Source organism: Priapulus caudatus, unplaced genomic scaffold (genome assembly GCF_000485595.1).
Source record: "Priapulus caudatus unplaced genomic scaffold, Priapulus_caudatus-5.0.1 Scaffold117, whole genome shotgun sequence".
In the NCBI taxonomy this organism is placed as follows: Eukaryota; Metazoa; Priapulida; class Priapulimorpha; order Priapulimorphida; family Priapulidae; genus Priapulus; species Priapulus caudatus.
Window position 1 is genome coordinate 56,669 of NW_014577178.1, and position 26,348 is coordinate 83,016.

The 26,348-nt window shown below is 41.1% G+C and overlaps 1 protein-coding gene across 4 annotated transcripts in view; it reads right to left on the minus strand.

Moving 5' to 3' along the window:
* The window catches only part of LOC106805550 (transcription factor 12-like), a 79,756-nt gene extending 54,550 nt beyond the window's left edge, over positions 1-25,206 (minus strand). For 2 of the 4 annotated variants that reach the window (XM_014807189.1, XM_014807191.1), the window contains exons 1-2: positions 4,722-6,139; positions 3,119-3,186 (exon numbers count right to left, since the gene is read on the minus strand). In XM_014807189.1, coding sequence (XP_014662675.1) covers positions 3,119-3,186; positions 4,722-4,992 — 339 coding nt within the window. In that variant the 5' untranslated portion in view covers positions 4,993-6,139. Of the gene's footprint in view, positions 1-3,118; positions 3,187-4,721; positions 6,140-20,318; positions 20,389-25,148 lie in introns of those variants that run through there. The other 2 variants (XM_014807192.1, XM_014807190.1) reach the window with 2 other exon arrangements.
* Positions 25,207-26,348: the final 1,142 nt, after the last annotated feature.

Below are 26,348 nucleotides of genomic sequence, written 5' to 3' on the forward strand. Positions count from 1 at the left end.
CACACACACACACACACACACACACACACACACACACACACACACACACACACACACACGCGCGCACACACGCACACACAACCTCTACCTTTTCTTTAGTTGCGCCATTGGCGCTACTTCTAAATGAAATGGGTGGATGAAAGAGGGGCTTATATCAGCCTGGTCGACTGCCTGCATGTGTGCTCCAGCTAAAAGCAGATCTTTGAAAGAAAGCTGACAGCATCTCTTTTGAAATCAGCTAAGCTCACATATCTAGAAATCTCGGCAACATCTACGCCACTAAGCCCTAAAATGTTTGCCACCATAAAGGTTACTGTTCATTCTAAACCCTCTCGATAGTACTTTAATTGTTTTTAGAACATAACACTGCAAGCAGACTGACTGAATATGGATAATTAGGTCATTTAACACGAAATACAGTATAACGTAATTATGCATCCACATAAAAAACATCAACACAAATAACACAATTTCCTGAAAAAATTAAGGGAGAAATTTGCAATATCGCGGCACAATTATACACACTATACCGACAAGCTCAGTTCACGTAAAGTTCCGACGAGATACTATCAATTTCCCCCCTGACGTTTTTATAGGCTATGCATAATAAAATTTGCTGAAAAATATATAAAAAACTTTATCGAGTAGCTGGCTAGAGCCTAATGACTTCTCAACAAACAAAATGTTTAGCGAACTGCATTTACGCGAATTGTGATGAGCAACCTTACTCTCGCAACACACCTAACAACTGCAGCAATCGTACTGCAATCAGCAATGCAATTCACACAACAAATATCACAATCAGATGCAGGAGAGAAATTCGTCAACTCGTCGTAAACGAGCTCAGCTTCTTCGAGATGTAACGATTTCGCGTGTGCGACGTAATTTCATTATCACGACGTTTGTGGAACGCGGTGCGTCGGTGCGTGCTCTATCTCTCTCTTTCTCTCTCTCACGCGCACAGACGCACGCACGCACGCACACTCACACACATACAGACACAGACAGACACACACACACACGTACGCACGCACACACATACAGACACAAACAAGCGAGCACACACGCACGCACGCACGCACGCACGCACACACACACACGTTCTCTCTGCGTGCGTCTCTTCACGCAAGTCAGACGCTTCTCGAACAATTTCAGAGCTATTTCACTGTCGCGCACACACCTGCGCATGACACAACGTGAATGTAGTCAAAACTGCCAGAGTATTTAAAACGAAGGCATGTGCGGTTTCAAGTAAATCCATTGTCTGAAAATCGCCGCCGCCTATTTCTGATCATCCGTACGTGGATCCAAATATTTCAGCTAAAGACTGCTAGCTAAGACGCTGAGGCTAAGCTACTGATGGACATTCTCCATTGTTCGCTCACCTGGGGTAGTACGCTCTGTATAATTCAAGCAAGAAAAATTCCCGTTCGTTGATAATTTCAGGAAATAAAACCTGATATACTGGTTACACGATAAAGCTACATGTATTTTTATTCGACTCCCCGGCATCATACCAAATAGGCAGAGCCGTCGCTGTCTGGTTAAACTCCGAACTGGAATCGGTAAATTCTCGTGGTATGACGCAACTGTCACTGTATTTGCCGAGCGTAAACGCCTTGAAGGAATGTCCGTGTCCTCCTGTAAGCCACGTCGCCTACTCTAGGGAGTGGGGTAGGAGCGGAATTAGCATTCAGGAAGGTGGCGGACATGATGGAATAGAGAGTGCTCAGGTTAAAGCCCAGGCAGCTGTGATTGGCTGCAGGGCCAGGGCTCAGATGGCACGCAGATGAAGCTCATCACTTTGGAGATTGTGGCCGGTGCAAAAACATCGCAAACCCATAAACTCAATATTAATTAAATCCTATCAAAACGGGACTGGCCTATAATGTCGTATTATGCTAGGCCCTGCTTGTTCGGCTCCCTTGTCGGTCCAATAGCAAGGGAAATCCGCGATGTAGCTTGGCTTGGGTGGAAAGACCACACGCGATGCTGCTCTTCACAGAAACAACAGAGGGATGAATGCATATACCGTTACACCCATAACAGAACCATTAGAGCTTTTCGCACATGCTGATATCAAAAGGCAGCCGATGACAAAAAATACTAACATTTCCGCTACGCAATCCGCGAGTGAAGAACGGCATAATTGTTCACACGTTTCTGCATACATTATAATCGTGCACGCAATTTTTTAATCAATGGCGAATAAAATATTTGATGAAATGAAGCAAATGAGCGTTTTTGTTCAGCTTATTGGTACAAGCCCGGCGCTTAACCAGCCCATTCCGAGGAATACACAGCCGTGTGCAGCGTGATTAGATTTACATCGTCATCCCACTGATCATTACGGTAGCGCAGCTACCCACTTTGAATTCTACACAACACGCAGAGCGACAGACGCAGACATCTTCATTTCGTTTGCGAGTGTTAGCACCTTACATAGTGCACAAAGTGAAGCCACCTCGGTCGTTACTTGTCCCACGTACACGTGCCGAGGCCAGTTGCGTGGCATGCAACGTTATCAGCGACACGACCGCAGATGTTTGGAAGACAAGGTTAATATGATTACCGACGAATCTCTGCTCTGAAACTATTAGCAAATGTCAAGAAAGCTTGCATGTCGCTAATTGTTCCTCTGGGGCACACAAACGCGCAGGCAAATAACGTTCGAGTGTGGCACGGACTCTATTATCCGCTGGCAGATCACTGTCCTACAATGCCACACAATCACATGTTATTCGAGATAACAGGCAAATAATATGCTCCGCAAGGCAAGTATTTTCTTTCCAGATCCGTCACAGCGTTCCTGGGCTTCACATCGCTGCTCTTTATGCGAAGCCATCAACAAGTGAGGTGAAATGCAAGATATAAAGTTTATACGAAAATCTGTGAAAAACATGAACAACACGGAAATTGCACGACGCGCACACAGTGTTGCAAAGTCTAAACACCCGTGCCGATTAGACTTAGTGTCATAGTCATAGCAGATTATTACAATACTATTCTTATAGCGCTATACTACGATCCAAGTCGGTACATATTAAAGTTGTGACAGTAAATTAATATTAGAAATTTATGTAATGACATAATGATAATATTTTATAGATAGACTTACCTGGGTGGTATTCCCATTGTCCCTACTTGAATATGGCATAGAGGGATAAGGCATCTCTTTACTTTTCCCTATAAGAAAAATAACAGTTAGACAGTTAGTACAGAGTTATTTACTGAATCTTTAGTGTTAAAATTGTACACATAACAGAAAACGTTTTAAATACAAAATCACAAATGTAAAACCCCTGTAACATATATGGCTCCAAGACTCCTACACATAATGTGCTTTACTATCTTAATATTACTGCCTAAGTAATCCCCCCCCCCAATATATAATTTCCCTCCCTATATGAATTCACACGATTTACAGTGTTCACTGATTAAAGTCAGTGATGTGGATTTCCACACGTTCATGTTCACGCTTATGGTTATAATAGGCTCCTTAAAATAGAAGTGTCTGTGTGCGGGAAGGACTGGCAAGGATAGCAAGTATTGTTTGGTTTGCAATTACCATTCAGACTAAAAAACGCAACAAGTAAATGCCGACTATAAATAGGTTATTTCAGTGGTGGTGTTACGGAACTGTAGAAATACAAGGCATTGCCGGCAATTTGCTGACAGAAATAATAAGCTCCCTCCTCCTAGGTTCTTTGGTGCACGGAAAACAACCGCCTATCCTATTTTAACTTCTATCAATCAACAGCTGAAGAATAACAACTAAACTAAATATTCTAGCAAACTCAACATTGTAAACACTACTGTACATCATAATTTTAAACAAATGCGTATTCATACTAAAGTTATCACGAATAACAAACAATTTTAAGAGGAATAGATGGCAACTATACTTCACTGTGTAATAAACGGGGAGCCGCAAACGCAGTCTTATCTATAATCTATATGTGCATTTATCTAGGATTTGTTCCATCATAGATTTATATTCAAGAAAAAATACGGTTTATGACAGTAAGTTTAAATAACAGTTTCTACAAATAGTGGGATGTAAAGTCGTCACATATATATATATTTAGTATATATGCAATTATATAATGAAACATGTATGTTACGAAATACTTAGAAATACCTGTACTAGCTAGCATCCTTATTAATTGCATTCACTTCTCAACAGAATAATGTTCATACGTCAGATTTCATGACAAAAATATCACAATTTACAATGTGCCCTTTCTGCCTACGTACATATGACATTAAATTATTAAATTAAAACTTAAATTTATATTATACAGAAGAAATGATGGACAGAAAGCATGCAATAGGCGTAACTTCGAGATTGTTGAAGTGCTTTCATTATATTCGTGTAAACAAAAACCCAGCCAACAAACTGAACTGTGCCTAAATTTTAGACGAAATTCAACAAGTTAAAAGGGCACAGTTTATTGTAGTAACGCATGACAAATTATTCCTCATGCATATCATGTCAATGATTAAAATATGACGGATAGACTTGTAAATGGTTGTTGGTATTTCACATGAATCCACGATAACATTTAAATAACAACGAATAAACATTAAATGTTTGGGACTATTGTCGAGAGAAGACTTTAGGTAACTGCATGCTGCAGATTCATTGTTTATCTGATTTCTTTAGAACCGCCAAAGATACAGCCACGATGCGCAACGCAATTAAGCGCGAAGAAACATACCAGTGCACTGTCCATAGAACTGGCCTCCTGGCCCGAACCTACTCTCGATGTTAGGGGTATGATACAGCGGGGGTGGACTGCTGTAGCCCGGGGGTGGGGAGTACGGCAACACATTGCCACCACCCACAAACGGAGTTCTTCCACTGGCCACAAATCTAATGCCGTTATTCACTGACCGATCGCCGCCGCCGCCGTCGTTGTTGTTGTTGTTGTTTACTCTCACAAACGGACCCGCGTTGCCGCTACCGTAGCCCTGACACGGCCACTCCATAGCGTAGAAGCCAACCGAACGCAGAAGTATTGGGGATGCACAGGCTCCCCTTTTCACTCACTCGATGAACTCCCGTGTAAAGTTCAAGTCGTAAACACGCGCGTGCGTGCGGTCGGGAAGCAGCGTCCGCCGCCCGAGCAGCGGCCTTTTACAGGCAGGCGCGATCACACAGACAATATACACTAGCCGTGCACGTCGACGGCCCTACGTGCGTTCTCCTCACTGGCCGTGAGTGTTTTCTCAAGCGACTGCTGAGCCCGGTGCTCACGGAGGACGCTGCGAAGCGGAGAGCAACGAGCGCGGCGTTACGCTAGGCGATTCTCTCGTCCCGCGAGCAGCGGGACACGTTAACCCTTTGCGCTAGGCAAAATGGCAGCATCGCTACGCGCCGTGGCTGTATCCAAAAAACACTGGTGCCTGGTTGCGCAGTCACTACTGCTGATCGGCGGCTACCGGTAATGCACTGAGGCGGGCGTAGTGAAATGCTAAGTACAACTGACAGATGTTTTGCTGCTCTGTGTTTTCCGAATGCGTTCAGATCGCAGCTAGACAAGTGCTAGCAGACTGGCAATCGGAAGTCAATTTCAACAAAAACGCCATACGTGTTCTGTCTGTCACTGGATCGCGATGCGCTCAGCTTCCCTCATCTCACTCATTCTCTATCTCTTCATTTCTACCACTGGCTTGGATAATGGGCACGCAATTGGCGGAATGCACAATGTACGTTCGTTGCTGGTTGCTAATAGATGCAGACCGCTATTACGAACTATTATTAAACTAATTCTGATCACTTGCCGAGAGCAGCTGCCAGATGACTGCACGAATCAGTCGAGCTACGCGTTCGACGTGGATAACAAGCAATTTTCACAGCGTCATCACTTGAGCACACCGCTTACATTCCTAGCCTCACTTTCGACGAAATCTGTCCACCCTTACTAATGACCACAACTGTCCTCCCCCGCGTCGTTTACACGAGACGAACACGATCGGGCGTCTCCAGGTTAATTCAATGAAGACTTTCCGTCGACTCGAAAACGGTTACTTTCACAGCTAACAGAACGCTATCCGATAGCGCATAATCCCGCACGCTGTCACTCGTCTCCCAGTGCACAGGGAAGCAGTGGAACCCGCACACCAACCGGTTACAGACTGAATACGGCTCACAGCGACACACTTATCTACGCACACAATTCTCCGCGGACCTCCATGCACCACTTGTCAGGCACCTGGAAGATCAAAGAGGACCTACAACAAAGACACTGCTTCTGGGGCAATTCGCTCAACGTGCGGTAGTTAACACCTTTGCCTCCATTGAGACACAGCAAGTTCTGCTAAGCACCGGCAAGGAGACGGCAGCAAACACCTGTTTTTTTAATACACGCGCCACGCACTACATTGTGGTGTCTAGGCGTATTCCCTGCACTTAACAGTCGCACACAAAAGATTATACTACTGGTGGCTGTAGTAATTTTCTATGTGCTCCATGAAACACATAATTATTATGTCCTAGCCAAATTATGCAGGAAATATGTAGATTGTTAATGCAAATAGGAGATGTTTTCTATACGGTCTACTGCGAAGTAAGAAATGGCAATGCAAACGCAGATGTTATTTTAGTAATATGTAGGGTAAATTATTATCTCGCTAACGGGCATCATAATATTAATTGGAATAATAAATCTACATACTAGCCTCGTGTAATCAACACTAAAATTTGAAAAGAATAACAAACGCTATACAATTACGCGAACCAATGTATATTTTACGATGCGTTTAAAGTAAAATGTTGTGAAAGTTTCAATTAAACATGATTACAACAACAATACATGAAATACTGGAAACGCCCGCAAAGTGTAGCAACCAGTCAGACAAGTCTGCAGTAGAGGTGGGCACTATACAATACACAATGAAGTAGCCAATCACTGCTTACAGCCATTGGTTTAACATGTACTTTATAAATGGTGACTGCATGTGTTTGAACAAAGCAAGCAGGTCTGAAAATAATAGCAACCGCGGGTAATTAATTAATTAACCATTACCGGGGGGGGGGGTGCCAGTGTGGATAGAACAGACATGCAAAACTACAAATGTGTATAAAAGTGTAACAACACACTCGCGTGTCCTTTAAACTTGGCTACATTTTCGAGGGAAGTAAAATAAATAGGAATATTTCTGGCGATCCTGACATTAAGCAATATATCAATGCGCCACTGCCCTCGTGCACGCGGGCTGAGAGAATGAATTCGCCGTCCTACATACTTCAGAACAGTCTGCCGTAATATTTTTTTACTGGGCACTACGACATTGTCGCCGCGGCACTGCGATTACCCGCTCGGTTACGGCCGAGCCCCTTTGATCTGTTAAGTATTGTTCCGGGCACCGACCATGCGCATAATCGGATACTTGAAATTAGCGATATACTGTAACTGTGATTGATCGCTGGGAGCTTGAAGATCAACCGCCTGCCCGTGTGAACACGGGTGCGTGTTTGCTCTATCTGCATAGGCCAACTCGCGAGGAAACCGGCGTGTTATAACAGTTGGCCATGAGCAAACAGCAAAAAATTCCGCCCTGTCAACAGTTCGTGGCTCGGATGTCATGCCTCATTCAGCACAGAGATCAGTTCAATTGGCTTTTGATGCAGCGAGATTTCACTATCAGGTTAGTGTGTTTTCCATGATAAATGCTAACATGGCCGGGGCGTGCAAACCTGATCAATTCTCGGCACAATCAGCCCTAATCAACGCTACACGGGGAGCGCGGAGACAGGCGCAGGTAATGCACACGCCCAGCACACGTAACTGTCGATACTGCAATTTGGACTCACCTGACGCCATGCCCCAGGTTAGAAAAGCTCGCACGTCTAATGTTACGTCTAAAGGCATATACATATTGCGTGCGCGCGTTTCCGCGCGTGTGCTCGGTAGGATATCTAACGTTGTATTATGTATCGGGTTATTTTACACGAGTATCTTATTGTATTTATTTCCGAGGGGGGACGAATCCTTCATTTGCGGTGACGACACAAACCCTGATAGCACGGAATGTGTTGGCCTAGATCAATCCCAAATGAACATCAGGAGACGGCATCACTGGTAGTGGAAGCCCGACGATCATCGCTGATAGCATCTCTAGGCATCCCATATGTAGTTACTATGCGCGTATTTACTGTAGCAGCAGACATCTGCGCAGCACGTGAAACTCGCCAAGGTTTTTTAAGCTATCATACCAGTTTGTTTTGCCAAGTAATATGTGATAATACCTCAGATGCTCTAACAACAAGCAATATGCTGGTGACCAATCAGAATAGATTTCGTGATGTAGGGCTGTGCAACCTGATGCGAAAGGCAGCCACGAATAAACGGCAGGAACAATATGTGTGATGGAAGCTTATTACAGCGCTATCACGCACCCACCATGCAACCACGCTGACCTAAGCTACGGGGAATCTAAAACAGTTTGCCAAACATGGAATTTACGGGAACCATAAGTAAAACATCAACAGTCAAACACTCGTTTTCCACGGCTTAAATTTAGCAAACAGACCGCGCAGCTTTTAAAGCCATTTTGTGTCATTTTGACCCACTAGAGGTCAGCACCTTCTAACGGCACGTAATATGCGCTAGCAGCGCTCTGACAAACATTGTCCAGCCCAAGCAGTCTGGCCAGCATGATATATAATATGCAGACGAACATAAATGGGTATCATACCTAGATATTATTACACACATTACACGGCTGCTTAATTTTCAAGAGACCAAGGAATGTACTGGACGTCATTGCTGGAATGACGAACGAAACTCTGCAGTCTCTATAGACCCTACAGCATTTATCAGCACAATACCTGACTGACTCACACAATGAGCCATATACAGTAAGTAATACATGTATACACACATGACGCATTTAGAAGACATATTTCCCATATTATTAATTATAGCGGATACATGTCTCGCAGAGTGAAGCAGTATTATAATGGCTGGGGCATAGATCGGTCGGGGGAGGGGACACATACATGTAGTGTGAGCGAATGCAACGAGAGAGAAATGAGAGATGACAAATGCACTACGTTCTTCAGGAAGCAGCTGCTTGCTGCACTCAAATGCCCGGCCACCAGGGAGATTCCACAAAAGCTATTATGTTATCTTTATCCCGAAGCTGTAAATACAGAGACAGTGAAATGAGATTCCAGAATTACCCTTTGGCAAGTGTAGAACACGGAGAGACAACCGAAAATCTATTATTGCCACAAGTGTGGCCCTTGATCAAGCTTCGATCTCGACTGATAAACAATCCATCCGTAATTTAAAAATCCATCAAAGGACGCGTGTGGACCTCAAAAACGAAGACGAATAAAAGACGTACGAGACTGCTCTCACCCCACAAGACACTATATCTTTCCGCCAATGTTTCGCCATGCACCACTCACCACCAGCTATACTAATTCAAGCATGCAGGGACGACCCAATGAGGACATAGCGCGTGAAGCTGAAGCGACACAGAGCTCACAGAGACCACCTTACTATAATCATGTCTAATGTGCGACAGAGAACATCACCGAGTGATATCCAGACGCTACAAGAAACAAGCACGCCCAGTGCAAACACTGCACCAGCTTCAGCGACCATAACCACACACAAAGATGCGGCACGCCAGCATTTTGTGTGACTATATACGACTGTGCAAAGCCGTGTAAACAGGATGAGGCCATCGCCTTGCGACGATGTGCCCGCACACAAAAGTGCGGCAGGGACCGGCACTTTGCTATACTCCTCTCTACGCGTGTATACGGAGTGCGGCAATGCACAACGCGTTCATACAGCCGACACGGCGGATCAGTACGGCTCGATGCGTGACGTTTTCATCCGCGATCCTGTCTCGGTTTGGGTGCTGCGAACGGCAGAGATGCAATTAAGGATCAGTTGCGAGGCTTGCCTGTGGGTCAAGTGCTGCAGCAACGATCCCGCGGCAAAGCTGTGTGCGGCTCACAACATCCGCTTAGCCATTAAAGCATGATAACATCAAAATTGAAAAATTATAGATTGAGTGACGGTAAGCTGACATTAGCGAAACTTGGTTAATTAGTAGCTACATTACGGCTGATCGATACCAAACACCTTCAGCAAATGTGATCAGAAATATCACCCGATTTAGTATTTAGTGATGATGCAAAACAACCAAACCTTATAACCGTGACAGTAATGCGTATAACAGCTCGGCTAGTGTAGGTTAAATTTTAAGTATGGCTTTAAAAAATTTAGGGAAATCTTCAAGAATTCTTGCAAATAAGGCTTTGTGCAAAAAAATGTTCGAAAGCTCACGTTAGAAAAATTTTGTTGCGACTTCCACCCGACGGCTTATAAATTTGTGAAGTTTTACAAGCAACCGTCTGCTAACTGTTTTCGATGTACTGTAGAATCCGCTGACCTTTTAACGCAGCAATATCGCACGTGTATAGTAGACACCAAACTGACAGATATAACTTCCAACTCTAGACAATTCCATTTTTGTGCAGGTTTCTCGTTTCGAGAAGTCAGAAAATGAATCCATCTCAAACATATACGCTGAAAACGCTATAACAAAACTATTATTATTATTATGATGATGATTATTATTTTGTTATGTTTGCATTTTATTATTATTTATAATAGTATTAAACATTATTATTATTATTATTATTATTATTATTATTATTATTATTATTATTCTGGAGATTTTTCATATAAAGTTTGCTATGACATTTTAAATGTTAGTTTGCTCAGCAAACACTGCCTTGTCGTATCATCACAAAAGCTTGTAAACATACATCAAAATACCTTTGTAGACCCGTCAACTCTAAACTAACTCCAGCTGTTGGGTTTTAACATTCAAACTCTGCGATGCAAACAAGTGAGCATTCTCGGAGAAAATCTAAGAATAATAAACCCATTTGTTGCCATATATGGCCGTCGTTGCCCGCGGACAAGGCTATGATGCATAAAGCAGATTTCCAAAATTATACTAGGGAAAGTGATCGACTACTGAATGACGTGCACCACACGATAGGATAGGCAATCGATTAACTACACAAAATGCGCAATTTTGGGTGGTGCTAACCGCCAGAATGTGACCTTTTCCGTGAAGCTATGAAAGATGCACTAAACGCATAGCATTGGATGGTATATTAAAGAGTAGAGTTTATTTTTATAGTGACAAGCGTAAGTTAAACTCGAACTGTTTCATTGATCTCTGTATAGATAGAAAATAATGAGATAATTCTAGCTGTAATTCAAGAACCGATTTGTTAAGAAGGCGCAGCAATGTAAAATATAATAAAAAATAATGGCACAAAAAGACAGCAGTTATTTAAAGAAGCTTTACAGATATTCCCTATTCCACGAACATAAACGAGCTTCCAGTTCGAAACCTGACCATGAAAATTGTTTGAAGCCTTTTTATGTTATTTAATTTATAGTAATCACCAACCCATTAAAATCACACGCACGCACGCACGCACGCACTTACACACACACACGTACACGCACGCGCGCACACACACACACACACACACACACACACACACACACACACAACACACCACACACACACACACACACACACACACACACACACACACCAACACACACCACACAGCACACACGCACGCACGCACGCACGCACGCACGCACGCAGCACAGCACGCACACGCACACGCCGCACGCGAAACTCACAACGCGCACACGCACACGCGCACGCGCACACGCGCACGGCGCACACGCGCACACGCACAACCGCACACGCACAGTATATATTATATAGATATCACAGATTTCTTGTTTGTAATATAGTCACTCCTAGCATGCTTTCACGGGGTTATAGTCAATATATATAGGAAGTCCCGGTTTTGTCGTTTGTTGCACATACGCATACTACATAAATTACTCACGCCGCGAACGCACGCACGACGCACACATGTGTAAGCAACCGAGTGAAAAATAAAATTCATACCGTCGTGCTATAGTTTTAAAGGTCTTGACCACTTTTATAATATTGCTGTAGAATAACGATTTTTGTAACAAAGCAGTCTCATGCCCTGGGACAATGAACGGAATACAATATCAAAAACTCCGCTTGTATCCCACGCGAGGTAGGTAAAGAATATGTGAAAAAAATATTTATTTTACATTCGTCAACTAAGACCGGGTGTTTCTGTCAAAGGCACCGCGATAATGTAAATTCAATTCTAATCAGACGATTTCATATACAGATGCGTGCGTAGATATGTAAACTAAACTGCGGTGTGGTCACATTGCGAGGATGGAGAAACGATATAGGCCTAAATAAAAAATGTAATATTTTAGCATCATGATAAAGAACAAGAAAATAGTAATTACGTAGTTACTACTGTAGCGATCACCTACTCAAATAACCAAATAATTACTATGTGTGTGTGTGTGTGTGTGTGTGTGTGTGTGTGTGTGTGTGTGTGTGTGTGTGTGTGTGTGAGCGTGCGTGCGTGCGAGCGTGCGTGCGTGTTACACAATTCTACGAATCGCATGTGGGCACTTTTTGTAGAATTGTGCAACCATTGTCTCAATACGTGTATAAATTATTTCACAGCCAGTGGCTCTACGGTGTTCACCGTCACAGAAATGCTCCTGCTGTCCAAACAAACGAGCTAAAATTTCACATTCTCGCTAGTAACGGTATAGATATACAGCGGGTCGATTACCCTCGATCTGATTTTTTTGCAACCCTACGGTAAATGATGCTACAGACGCGTCCAATACGTAGGATGAACAGGTGTATAATATTGCGCGCTGTGTGGTGTGATTCCAAGTTACATGCTAGGGGCTGCTTATGAATGCTTTCGCACCAGCAGTTGGTTCCAGAGTTGGAGCACGGGAAGCCAGAGAATTCTATCTGGTCGCGGTAAGTTTGTTCACCAATTTCACTTACTGTCTTCACCTGCGTGGTAACTTGTGACGAATAGCAGAGCAAATCAAAAGATCTACCATAATTAGCATTAATTTTTAATCAACTGCGAGTTTAATCCCACATTATGTTTCGTCGCAATGACCACCATCCAGTGCATCGTTTCGTGATCGTGTTAAAGGGGGCACATGCAAACGAGACGTCATCTATATTCAATTTAGAGGCCGTGCCGTGCCTATAGAAACTTTTATATAACTCAACCGATCACAGATAAATCAACTCGTGTGAAGGTACAGGAAAGGATCTCGAATTGAAACTTAGCTGAAAATTGCAGTGAATTACTGCTTTGGGATTGAGGAGGAACTGTATGAAAATGCATTACACCGTCACCTAAACTATCATGCTCGAATTTATCACTCTAAACCAGTTAGTCCCGACCTTTATTATCATCTTTATCGCACGTCTGTGGCATCGCCATCCCATAAATGAGAAATTATGCTCAAATACGACCAGAAATGCTATTTCAGAAAACGTTAAGTTCGCAGAATTAATTGAAAACATGGGAATTGCGAAATAAAGCTTTGCACATGCAATGAACACAAACAGTATAAAAAAGCAGTCAGGTTACAGAATTACTAACTCTTGGGACGTTTGGTAAAATTTTCATAAAATAATTACGTTATGTTACCCAAGAGAAGCTTTGCAAGTAAGGATTTTAAAACCACAATACTAAGGACCTTACAAAGACCATTAGGTTATTAGAGAATCGTGTGACGACAGTTTACTACATGATTTACATATGATTTATGTACCAAGTGTATACTAACTTGTATCGCTTGATCACCACATTGATGCCAACACATATTTGAAGCAATCTGTAGTTTCTGGCCATCAAATTAGTTGTTCGAGGGTCACGTAGTGACCCGAGTTTGCTAGGGGGGTCCGGCATGCCCCCCGGAAATTTTTTTTATTCTGAGATGCAATTTCCTGCATTCTGGGGGTCAAAAATGACAATAAATTGACAAAAAAATGTCAATAATTGACAACAACAAAATTCCGACCACAGTGAAATTCGTAGTTTGATACAAACTGGTCGTAGTGGTGCAAAAGGAATAGAAATTCGTATAAAATACGGATAAATCGTAGTGGTTGGCATCTCTGCGGCAATGCCAATTGAACAAATTAATATACAAAGTATAAAAATGTAGCAATGTATTCAAGACAAGTCCTTGACCTAAATACAACGATAAAAAATTCATTTAAAAATGTTCTGTGACCTGATAAAGAAATGAAAATTTAACTTGGATATTTTATAACACTGCAACACAATATCAAAATAGAAACGTACTGGTAAGTATGTGCTTATATATAGGATATATTTCACATATAAGCCTATAATTTAGAAATTTATTTGGTATTTGTACCACATCGATTAAGTAATTATATTACTATTGTAACTACGCACGCGTAATTGAATTAGAAACCCACAATTCCACAGAAATTTAAATTGAGACGTATGACTGAAGAAATATATAGATAGTGCATTATAATTCTCCCTTCCGCACGCCTGAGTTGTAATGAGAGAAAAGTGACAATAAATGAGTATTATTAAAAATGGCTATTTTCCATAACTTTTATAAAACGTCTCAAACTTAAGGCAAAGTCATTGACCATAATAACCAATAAGGTGTTCTTAATCTTTGGTCACTCAGTACAAACTAAAACGGCAATTCTGCGGTAAAGGACAGCATAAAAGCGCTACGGATGGCTTCTGACCTCTTCCATACGCGGGTAGGGAGACTTGACCCATGGTCATCCGCGGTTTGGATGCTCCTGCCACACCCGTTTCTGCTGAGCAGTGTCACCGAGGGTCACGAGCCTACTGTATGAAAGCTCTTGCCTCGGGAAAACTATGCCAACAATGCACAAGCTGTTCCAATAATGCGGCTACGCAGCGGAAAGACACCGGATCACTGGTTAATTATAAGTTTATTGAAGTCGTTAAGTGGTGATTCATCACAGCAGAAGAAGCTGGATGCTGACACACGGCTTAGAGACGGCATCATTAGCGGCCAGAGGTGATTACACCCTGGAATCCCTTTAGGATTCTGGCAATCTTCACTGCTCTTACCAATGACTAGGAAAACAAGATAATGACCACGGGGCTAAAGCCTGATATATAGTAAATCATATGCTTGCTCTCAGGTTACAAACGGTCCCTCCTCCCTCCTCCACGACCTCCATATCATCCTCGTTCTGCTCCCCCGCCACCGTGTCTCCTACCAGATGATTTAGATGGGAGCTATGCAGTGATTCTCACACATAATGATATTCCTTAGTAGCGTTAAGTATACGTTTCCATTATAGGAAGGCGTATAACTAGCGCTCACGCTGTAAAGTGAAGGCACACTGCTGGCATGTGTCTGCATTAACTGTAGCACTTAGTTGACAAAATCACTCTATAACAGTCACACGGTGTGGATGGAATGGTCAGATATTAATAGATGGGTTGTGAATATTCGCTCATGAACGAAATTGCTTTGCATATAGACTAAGCTTTATTATGGATACAAGCCTGCTTTATTACCAATAAAAACATTGAATGATTAATTAAGCTATGCGTGGTAAAAAATTATGTTCACTGTCTATGGAACTGGGGCACACGTACACTAGCTCGTTACGTACTACGAGCATTACAGTTTGGACCAAGATAAAACTACATGCACAGTTCAATGTTTTCTAGCCAACTTGTACAATGCTAATTGAGAAGACTATAGGCGCCATGGTATTTTCATATTGCAAGCGCATGGCTAGAAGATGAGAGAGAGACAGTACTACACGATACAATCCTAGTCAGGGGGTGGCAAACTGCATACATTATGCACTTAACATGCCGGGCAGGATCGAGTTTCAGGGAGATTGAAATTTGACACGTTCGCCAATTAGACAGGCGCGAGGAAATGGGTGCGGTCGTGTGAGGGATGGCTGGGAGGTGCTAAATTAATTATTTGAAATAGAGCTCTGAAAACGGGTATATATACATATATATATGAAATATCCTAAAATCGCCATACATTCAACTTTCCATTAACCTCGGTAGGCAACCACGGCTATTCTCGTTACGACTTTCCACGCCATGAGTCACCTATTCAAAGACACAGGCTATTTACACACCAGCATCTAATATCTACCCCCGCGACTACAAAGAGCAAGGTAACTGTGGCAACTGCCTAGCGAGCATGCATGACCACTCACTCACCCGCTATTATTAGTCTCTGCCTCATCTACAAGTCCGCATGCAACTTGCGGCTACTATAGCTCACTCTACGCAGCAATTATGACTCTGTTATTGCTGTCCAACCGATGTGTGTGAAGGCTGCCCCCCCCCCACCCACTCCTTCTCGAGCATACTGTATACTACAGAGTTAAGTGCAGCACGTGTTCTCCAACGCGCGCGCTCTCTCTCTCTCTCTCTCTCTCTCTCTCTCTCTCTCTCTCTCTCTCTCTCTCTCTCTCTCTCTCTCTCTCGCTCTCTCTCTCTCTCTCTCTCTCTCTCTCTCTCTCTCTCTCTCTCTCTCTCTCTCTCTCTCTCTCTCTCTCTCTCTCTCTCTTCCTCTGTCCCTGTGGCCTCTCTTTCTCCATCTGCTTTCGCCCGTGCTCCTCTCCCAATCACCTACCCTATTCCTTCCTTGGTCTCTTTCTTTATCGTCTAACTGTCTTGCTTCGACTTTCCTTTGTTTTCTTCCGACTCGCACTCCCTCCTTCCCTCTGTCCCTTTTCCTACCACTTGTGTTCATACGCACGAGGACAAGTATCTTCTTTCCGTGTCTGTGTATGCTCGTATATGTTTGGGCTCATGTGCACACAACCTCTTTCAAGTGTCTTCCAGCTTCATCCGTTTTACAAGCAACTCTTGAAATCGTTTTATTTTATTAAAGACCTTGTTTCGTGCACGGTATCTACAGTTTGGGCAGGAATTAGTATTAATCGAACGATTCAAAGTGTCTGATCACAATTACCACATGTTGACATTAACTATTTATATTTCGACTCATTTTAATTCTTTACCTTTGCAGAGTTAATAAATTAAATTCTTAACGTCACAGCTGCACTGGACAGGCCGCCCTGTCTCATCACATTGATTATACCGACAGGTAACGTCTGTCGATTGGCCAATCACCAAATTAAACTACTTTGTCACGATTTGTGTGCTTGTTTGATTGGTTCACGTCTACATTCCTATTTGGAATTCTGAAAATGCTTAAGAAAAATGCTGAATGTGTATGGCATGCATGTTGGAATGATTTGAGGTTTCTGTGGAAGTACTGTTTTGTACTGATGTGTTTTATTAGATCTATATTTGAATTGTATAGTAAGGTGAGTTTAGGCTGATAATATCAGGCGTGTATAATAATAGAGTGTATAGTCTATTATTATACACTCCTGATAATATCAATATTGATAATAACAATAACATGATAAGTCAAGTTCAGGAAGTGAATGTGTTTTTAATGCTGATCATGTATCCCTGATACATCCCTTCTATGACTTAAACATTTTTATCACTGATCATATATATCCCTGATACATCCCTTCTCTGACTTGGTAGATTTTTCATTGCTCACATATCCCTGATACATCCCTTCTCTGACTTAGAAATTTTTTTAATGCTGATCATATATCCCTGATACATCCCTTCTCTGACTTGGTAGATTTTTCATTGCTCACATATCCCTGATACATCCCTTCTCTGACTTAGATGGATTTATAATTGGTCACGTATCGCTGATACATCCCAAATCAGCAAAATCAAATCATATCAGCATATGTTTTTTTTAATTCCATATAGGGATCATTCATTGATAAGGTACGCATAATATTGCTGATTTTTTTACCCCCTACCCTGCCGAATGCGTATGTAATAAATGAATGACCCCCATACGAAATACTATCATATATATATATGTTTTACACTTAGAAAACAGTATAGCTATGTAGATCTCTTAAATAAACTGTAAGTATACGTAAAAAGCTGCTTTTTGTTTTTGAAGGCTTCCTGTAGTAATTAAGTAGGTATTATTTTTTCATTGGGTGTTGCAATCCCTTCCATGAAGGGATGTATCGGATCAGGGATATATTCCTGCTATATAATATTATCCCTGTTTCATCCCTGATAAATACCTGTCACATCCCTGATGAATACCTAGCTGTCATATCCCTGATTTATCCCTAATATGTGGTACACATGACATCCCTGATACATCCCTTCCATAGCATCCCTGAAACATCCCTGATGTATATCCCTTCCAGGAAGGGATCTAGGTAATTTACATATTTGGAGCTGCCACATCCCTGATTTATCCCTGTCTATGTATTGGCATACATAGGCAGGGATGAATCAGGGAAAAGTATCCCTGCCGCCAGAAGGTATCCTTCCAAGTCAGGTTGGCGCATCCCTGCAAATAACCTGATACATCCCTGCTGTATCCCTGACAAAATAGCTGGGAGACCCCCTCCTCCAACCAGAGCTCTCGTTCATGGACGGAAATTAAATGCACCCAATATACACTCTCCAACCAAACTAAACGTCATTGTGTACCATATATGTAACTTTCTGGATATAATATGACACTGGTATCATTTGAATAAATATCGGTAGAACAAGTCAATACAGTACTAACATTTCGCACAATATATTGCAAGTAATTTCCACTGACATAACGTCAGTTGTATTTACACACAAACCCTAGTCACGAACCATTATGATGATTAGAAAGGGAAAATAAAACGTCGACATTGAATAAATCCACAAACTGGAGAAATGCTCACTATGTACGTTTATTTGAGCATTCCACATTTAACAGCTTCGTGCAGTTAGAACTGTGTAAATTATTAAAAATTTGTTCAGCCATCAATCGATGGTATAGCCGTATCAAAAACGTGTCACACCCAGCAACATGTAGTCATGTTCGATTCTTAAATAAAGACGGAACTGTGTATTCTCGTAACCGTCCGCTCAGCGCAAGATAGCTAGTAACAATTCGCCAACAAACGAGAGGAGCTCCAAATACTATTTCGAGCCGGCAGAAGTAAATCCAAATAAAGGTTGTGTCACAATAACGGTTCACACGACGAACACTACTACAATCCACACGCATAAGCCCTGATGCATTATATGTTTATATCGAAAGCAGTACATGAACACGGCCATCTGCAATGCCTTAGACCTCGCTGGGGAGTTCTGCTCAGGTTATTTTTTAATTAATTTACCAGTAACGAGAAAGTCCCGGGCACTAATCATTGCATCAAAAATTAATTACATCTACGACATTATCGGAAGTGTCAGGGGAATTGTGCCCGTAAATGAAAATGATAGGCGCTAATGTCGCGTGCCAAGAGCTTATTAATTACCGCGCGAATCTCAGCCCAATATTGCTGGCGACATAATTTACGGCGGCCAAAAAATTACCGACAATCCAATCAAGGACTGTGAAGGCACAACCTTTTATTTGGAGACGAATATGTATAATTTGCAGTAGCTTGTACAATTTTTTTACTGGCTATGCCCTCAAGCACTTGGCAATAAAACGCACATTTCAACGTTACTTGAATCTTCGTAATGGCCGCTCTTATCATACCGTTATGCGAAGTCAAGTCGACCTTTCTCGCGTCTAATATTTTTTACCAGATTGAGTGAAATGTGAAAGGCTCGTGGGAGATCTGTCTCCGTGCAATCATAAATTGTTGCTGAGGATAATCTAGAGGATAATTAAAAAGTTTTTGCCAGACTCTGCCTCAAAGGAAAGCAAAAAATCCCGTAATGATGGCGTATATAATTCAACAGGGACTGCATACAGGACAGTTAACCACCCCAGGTAAAAGTCTCCTGATTAGATATATGAACGCGACGCACGGCGCAGATCAGCTTACGGAAAGCAACTTTGGCAAACAACATTATTAAAAGTATTGTTGAACCTAAAAAGATGACAAATCTTCCACACAACTCGTCTAAAGTCATTACAAACTGAAAATAAACGCAATTTGATTGCATGCCCACTTACTCCCCTGACTATTCGGTATTTGTTCTCTGCCCAGATACAGATGATATAGATGCATATATATATATATATATATATATATATATATATATATATATAATATGCTTTGATTATAGATTATGCGCAGATATATAATTATAGCCCTGGAGTATATTTGCACTTGGTTAGTATCGCTAGTATTGTTATTACTATAATATTGAATGTATGATTTGCTATGTTAATATATAAACCACCATAATGTATAGGGACTGTCCCTTTATTTCCACCTCCTGTTTAAATTCGGTTTGTCATGCTATGAACTGCATCCGGTAACATGCTATATAATATTAATAAAGTCAACATAATGAAACTTACCAACTTCACCAGGGAGACCATTCGTTGTGATGAAAGGACTCAATTGCTCATAACTTGAACCTTCAAATACCTGCAAGACACCAGAAAGTCAATGGCAGCAATTAATATAATAATGCAGTAAAATAATATAACACGGTAATCACTGCTCAAACGTCTGACAATCATGACGTACGTGCTTAACAAAGTATATAGGCCAATCGCGTACAAAATTTATTAATGCATTTAGTTGGCACCCGGCATCATAATTGATAAAAATTACTTGTTTGTTTGTGCGCAAAAGTTCACTGGATAGTTTTCCAGAACACACATCGTGTTGCATGCTATCAAGAGCGTATAAAGAAGCCTTCTTAATACGCTCTTGATGCTATATATACGGCCAGTTTATTACAGAGCAAGTAAGCTAGGGCAGGGGGAACATGGCTGTCATTCTGCATGATACACGCGACTACATACACAGCCATGATAATGGTTATACTAGAGTCCTGTATTCCGTATATCGCAAGCCACTCAGCGTCGACATATTAACTGTGTAATTGCAAGTCCATGGGGGAGAAGACGGAGTCTGACCTGCACGAGATTTGCCAATATATTACACAGCTGACAACATCGAATAACATTTTTAAATTGCAGTCGTTTTATTTGCTGGCAGATTACAATAAAACAAATAGTATTCTTTCCGTGATTGCGCGCCGTAATCAGAACAAAATCCATTCCATTAAGAAGCCGGATTTGGAAACCAATGTATCGGATGAAACAAAACATGTAAGACGATCTCGACTCAATTAGCCGTGCCGGCTTCCTCAACAATTGATTTTCACTGATCTGGCAGCACACACAGCAAGAGCTTGCTGAGATTTTAAACCTTTCAATGGACTCAGCAGCGAATCCAACTGACTGCCGATGTCGAAGGCTTTCGAACTGCCAGGAACGAGAAAAAAACACCGACCAGGGCTTCGAATCTCACAGTAGCAAATAAGCAGACTGTACATTGCGCGTAACGGTTCTCATTGCGCGTGATCGCACGAAATGCGTGTTTACGCATTAAATGTACCTCCTATTACTCCCCCTGCTAAATTCTGTATATGATTGTCTGAAATATTTCCGCTTTGCTATTAGCTCACACGAAAATAGTGAACACGCATCTCTGAAATTTCATTTTCCCCAAGTAGAGGTAGAAGAGGCTGTGTCCACCAAGGCGTCATGTAGCACGCGTTGTTCACACGCACGTACATTAGTTCGTATAATATGCGACCTATCCAGCCACGTAAGTATGCACATACACACACGCACGCACGCACGCACACACACACACACACACACACACACACAAAATATAATACTGGAGCAAACTATTACCAAGAGCAGATAAAGAAGGCCTTCTTTATCTGCTCTTGCTATTACTAATCTGAGTTGATATTTAACTGCATCTGCCAACTGTTACATCTGACACGTTAGGAGATATTAATAAGCCATCAATATGTGGCAATTTCAGGCGCTTGGCAGGACGTATAACTGCAACCTTATCTTGGAGACAATAAATTCTGCCGCGAGAGCTTGTTTACTGGTCCCCGTAGTGTTGGTTCTAAGCCGAAATGTGTTAGCACTGTAAGGCAGGCATACAAAGTATCTCATATGAAGGTACTTTTCAAACAAACTGTTTCGCCATATCCCTAAGAAAGCCTCCAAGCAACAGTATTTGGGAGGTAAAGCTACAACTGCAAACGCAATACACTAGCTATTAACTATTCTGAACAGCAATTCCTGAACACAAACAACAAGGCTTTGCTAAATCGTGTGGTTTTCATAATAATGAATGTTACTCTGCAATGATTGCGTTCAACTACTATGATAGCAAGAGCTAACAATGAGTAAACTATAAAAAAAATTACTCCTTATGTAAATCGAGTGTTACTAGTAAGTTACTAGAAAGAACATTGTCACATATTTATAGCACAGAATTTAGAACTATAACTTTATAAAAGTTAAGTAAAATGGTAAAAATTAAAATGGCCATTTCATTGTAGGAACTACATGCATACTTTGAAGGAACACGACAAACGATGCAACATATATATTATTGTTTAGGATAACAGATTTAACCAATATTTTTCTCCATAGGCAAAACAGCACGAGTGGTGAAAATGAGGTACGCGATACAAAGAATAAAAATCTACATGTGCAGCATAGACACTTTCAGTAAGATCCTACAGCTGGCGTTGGCGTCTATAGAAACTTGAGTAACATTTTCCTAACCATGCAGTTATAACCCATATATTACCCTGTATAAAAATAATTAGGACAGTGATAACAAGCTCAATGGGGCGTTTTTGTACTAGGGAGATGCCGTAAATGACTTTTAAACTACGCTTTGCATTGTCATCTTCGTTGCATTTCTTTTGTGTAAATGAATGTTTGTTGTGCTTTACATTGTGCCACCCCAATTGAATTATCTGTTTATTTCCTATCCACAGAGACGACTTTAGGCTTAACATTCACCTGGGGGGGGGGGTGTTCTAAGTTCACTAATGTCTCTCACAAAACCAGCAACAATGATTTCTGCCTGCAGTTTCATCCCCTTGACACCCTATACAGGACAGAAAATTAAAAATTCAATGCCAAGAATCTTCTGTTCATTAGCCGAATTATAAAAGCATCGTTAATGGGTCATTGTTTCCCATATGCAAGACCATAGGCAATTAAATTTTAGCGGGTAGCACGCTTATAGAATTAAATTATGGCTCTATTTCCATATGAATAGGTCGGGGGAAAATGGGTCGTCGATCGTTAATAAAATGGCGATTGTAGCTTTTATAAAGGCTTATCAATGCTCGTATGTTTGCGTATAACAAACAATACAAAAACGCATTTTATTATAATAAAAGCACTACGTTTTAAAGCATATATATATATGCCATATGAATTAATGACAAGACGTTTATCTTACTGTATATTACTATAGTATTTAATCAGGTATTGAAACCATAGCATATTAAACCCTAAAACCGCGACCAAGTTTCTAGAATATATAATTAGCTCCTGAAAATTAGCAAGCTCTAATAAAACGCGTGCACACGCGCCGTACGGTGGATCAAAAACAGATGAGTTACAAAAATTGACACAGATTTCCCCATTAACATTATATGAATAATTCTGATGAATAGCCGTGAACATTAGAAAACCATATGTGGCAGCCAATATGCTGTGCCCTGCATTAAGAATGCTGTGATCGTATGGTTAGAGACGATGCCTTCTAGCAATTAAACCTTGCACAAAAATAAACCCAGTAATCACTATAATCACCAAGACAAAAAGAACACCGGTGTGGCCCAGCAGACCATAGCCCTGTATTGCTCTTAGCAAGTAACATACAAAATAGGTTCATGACATGACACCACCATACATCAGGGCCACCATACTAGAGAGACAGAAGCGGGTGTTTATTTGCACGATTTTCATCCAACACGGTTCTCTCCTGCTATTACTCCCTATAATTAATTCACCACCTTATATACTCAGCTCATCGTATACAATGATCAAGCCGCGTATTCATCAATCTACGCCCATTATCTAGGGCATGAATTAGACAGTGAGTTAACAGTTAATTTGGTTTCATGAATTCATAACATAGCAACATATGTCCGTGAAAATGCCAGCTAGAATTTGGCTTGTGTAAAAACGGCATAGCACGGTAGACATCTGGCTCCCACTGCTCACCAAAAAGCAGTGAGCAACAAAATGAACAATCTCCTCCGGGAGGCAAATAATTACCACTCATTAATAATGAAGCCAAATTGATAAATAATAAACTACTTCATTTCCTCTGCAGTACATTTGCACAAAAAGCAACAAAGGTTAAATTTTAAAACAATTTCTCAGGAGACGCAGACTATGGCCTTCCAATCAAATCCAGTCACAAACATAATTGCAACATTATCTCCGTTTGTCTCACTAGCACGCATATTTTAAAATTCAAATAAACATCACAAATGACTCACTAGGAAAATCAGAGCATACAATACATTTATAGTTCCTGATAAACACGGAGCATAACCATGTAATGTTCCTTCTATAGTTAGCAGATGCACATTGCTGGCATAATCACAGAAATAATACTAAAAGACTATAGAATAAGTTAGACCTATAGAATAGCTATAGAACTACAGAGTAGAATACCATAGATAACTATGGAATAGAAATACAGAATAATACTATAGTGTCTCTATGTATTTCTATAGGCACAATGAAAGTAAGACATTGTAATTTGCAACATTGTGGAACATTGTAAAATGACAAGTAAGACATTGTAACTGGCAACATTGTGAAACATTGTAAAATGACAAGTAAGACATGATAAAGCTGGCCTCATATCCCTTGCTGTTCCCCTTCTGCGCAGTTATAACAGGTGCGTAAAAATTGAAATATTGTAGACTGCTTTTCTTAACATACACGCACACAGCAATGCACGCACGCTGGGCACGGCAAAACAGCTAGGGCATCTAAAAAAATTCCATTTAGTCAAACTTAGAACTGTAACTAATAATTTGAAACAAATGGTAGCTGATAAAAGTAGCTTAACAGCTAGGGCAAGTGCGAGGCAATGAAACCGAAGCCAAACATGCTGTATCATTCTCGCTATGTTTTTGTTCTTGTTGTGAAATTTGTGTAATGCAAGCAAAAAAATGTGAAAATCCAAGTTCATGAAAATCCCTAAAATAATCCGGTTAAATTTTTAAAATGTTGGGCTGAGAGTGTTCAGGTTTTATGCCAAAACCTCACAATAAAACTCCTTTTAACCACATAATAGAAAAAATAAGAGAGCTTCACACTTACCCTTGCATCGTAAGAACTGCTTGTATTGTTTGCAGTCCATGAATCGGACTCGGGAACAACTGCAATAACATAGAAAAATGCCGGCACGTGAGTCACATATATTCAATAACAGAAAATAGCTGGAAAATTCACTGAAACCGTCATGAATTAATTCAATATCCATAATAATGTAAATCTGTCATTATAGAAAATGCCAGTTGTCCTTCAAACCCTTTGCCAGTTGATACCGAAATTGGTAATAAGTTCAACTTTAAAATTTCAGAATTTTAACAAAGATATACATAAATGAAAGCACACACGCGCGCACTCACACACGCACGCACGCATGCACACACATTTTTGTTATAGCTATATACTGCTAAAACAAAATTGTCTGATTATACCCTGCCACAGGAATGCTAAGCTGTCAGAATCAATTCCCAATTTCCTTAAATGTTCAACGCAGAGAACAATACTGATGGAGAGCGACCCAGGCAGAAGTACTTATTCCATCAATTCAGCCATTCCAACTGATATGATCCCCTAATGGGGTTATTATCACTGGTAATTCATGCAGACAAATTTTTAATTGAATCTGTGGCTGCGAGCTCTGCGCGTAACTCGGCTGGATCAATCTCGCATTATCATAGCCTTTATCTGTCCAGTAGGCAAACTCCAGTTTTCTTCGGAAAAGTTTATCCCTTTTCCTATTACGGCTCACAGGAGTGGAGAGACATGCATCTCGGCAAAAATCATTGCTCACGTAAAGCTACCCTCGCGCCTATCCTGCCTTCACACTCACGGAGTGTTAGAGTATTTATAAGCTCAATCAACAAGATCGCTGTTGACACAAATCTTACATTCTACGTCATTCCTCGCAATTCCCCTACCAGAAGCCAGACGCTTCCTTAAAATATTTCACCACATTTATTATATTAAAATGCCATTATATGCACACACGCACACACACGAGCGCGCGCACGCACACATGCACATGCATACACATATATTTGTTATGACCTCGAGGTATCTCTTAAGGGATAAAACCTGCATATATAAGTTTATAATAACATGCCACATTGCAGCATGTTGTACTACAAATGATTACCTATATAATCACACTAAGTTAAGAGTTAATGAAATATGGTATGTCTAGAAGAGGACATTAATTCTACGTACAGGTACGACACGAGTTATAATTATATCTGTCTGAGATCTGTA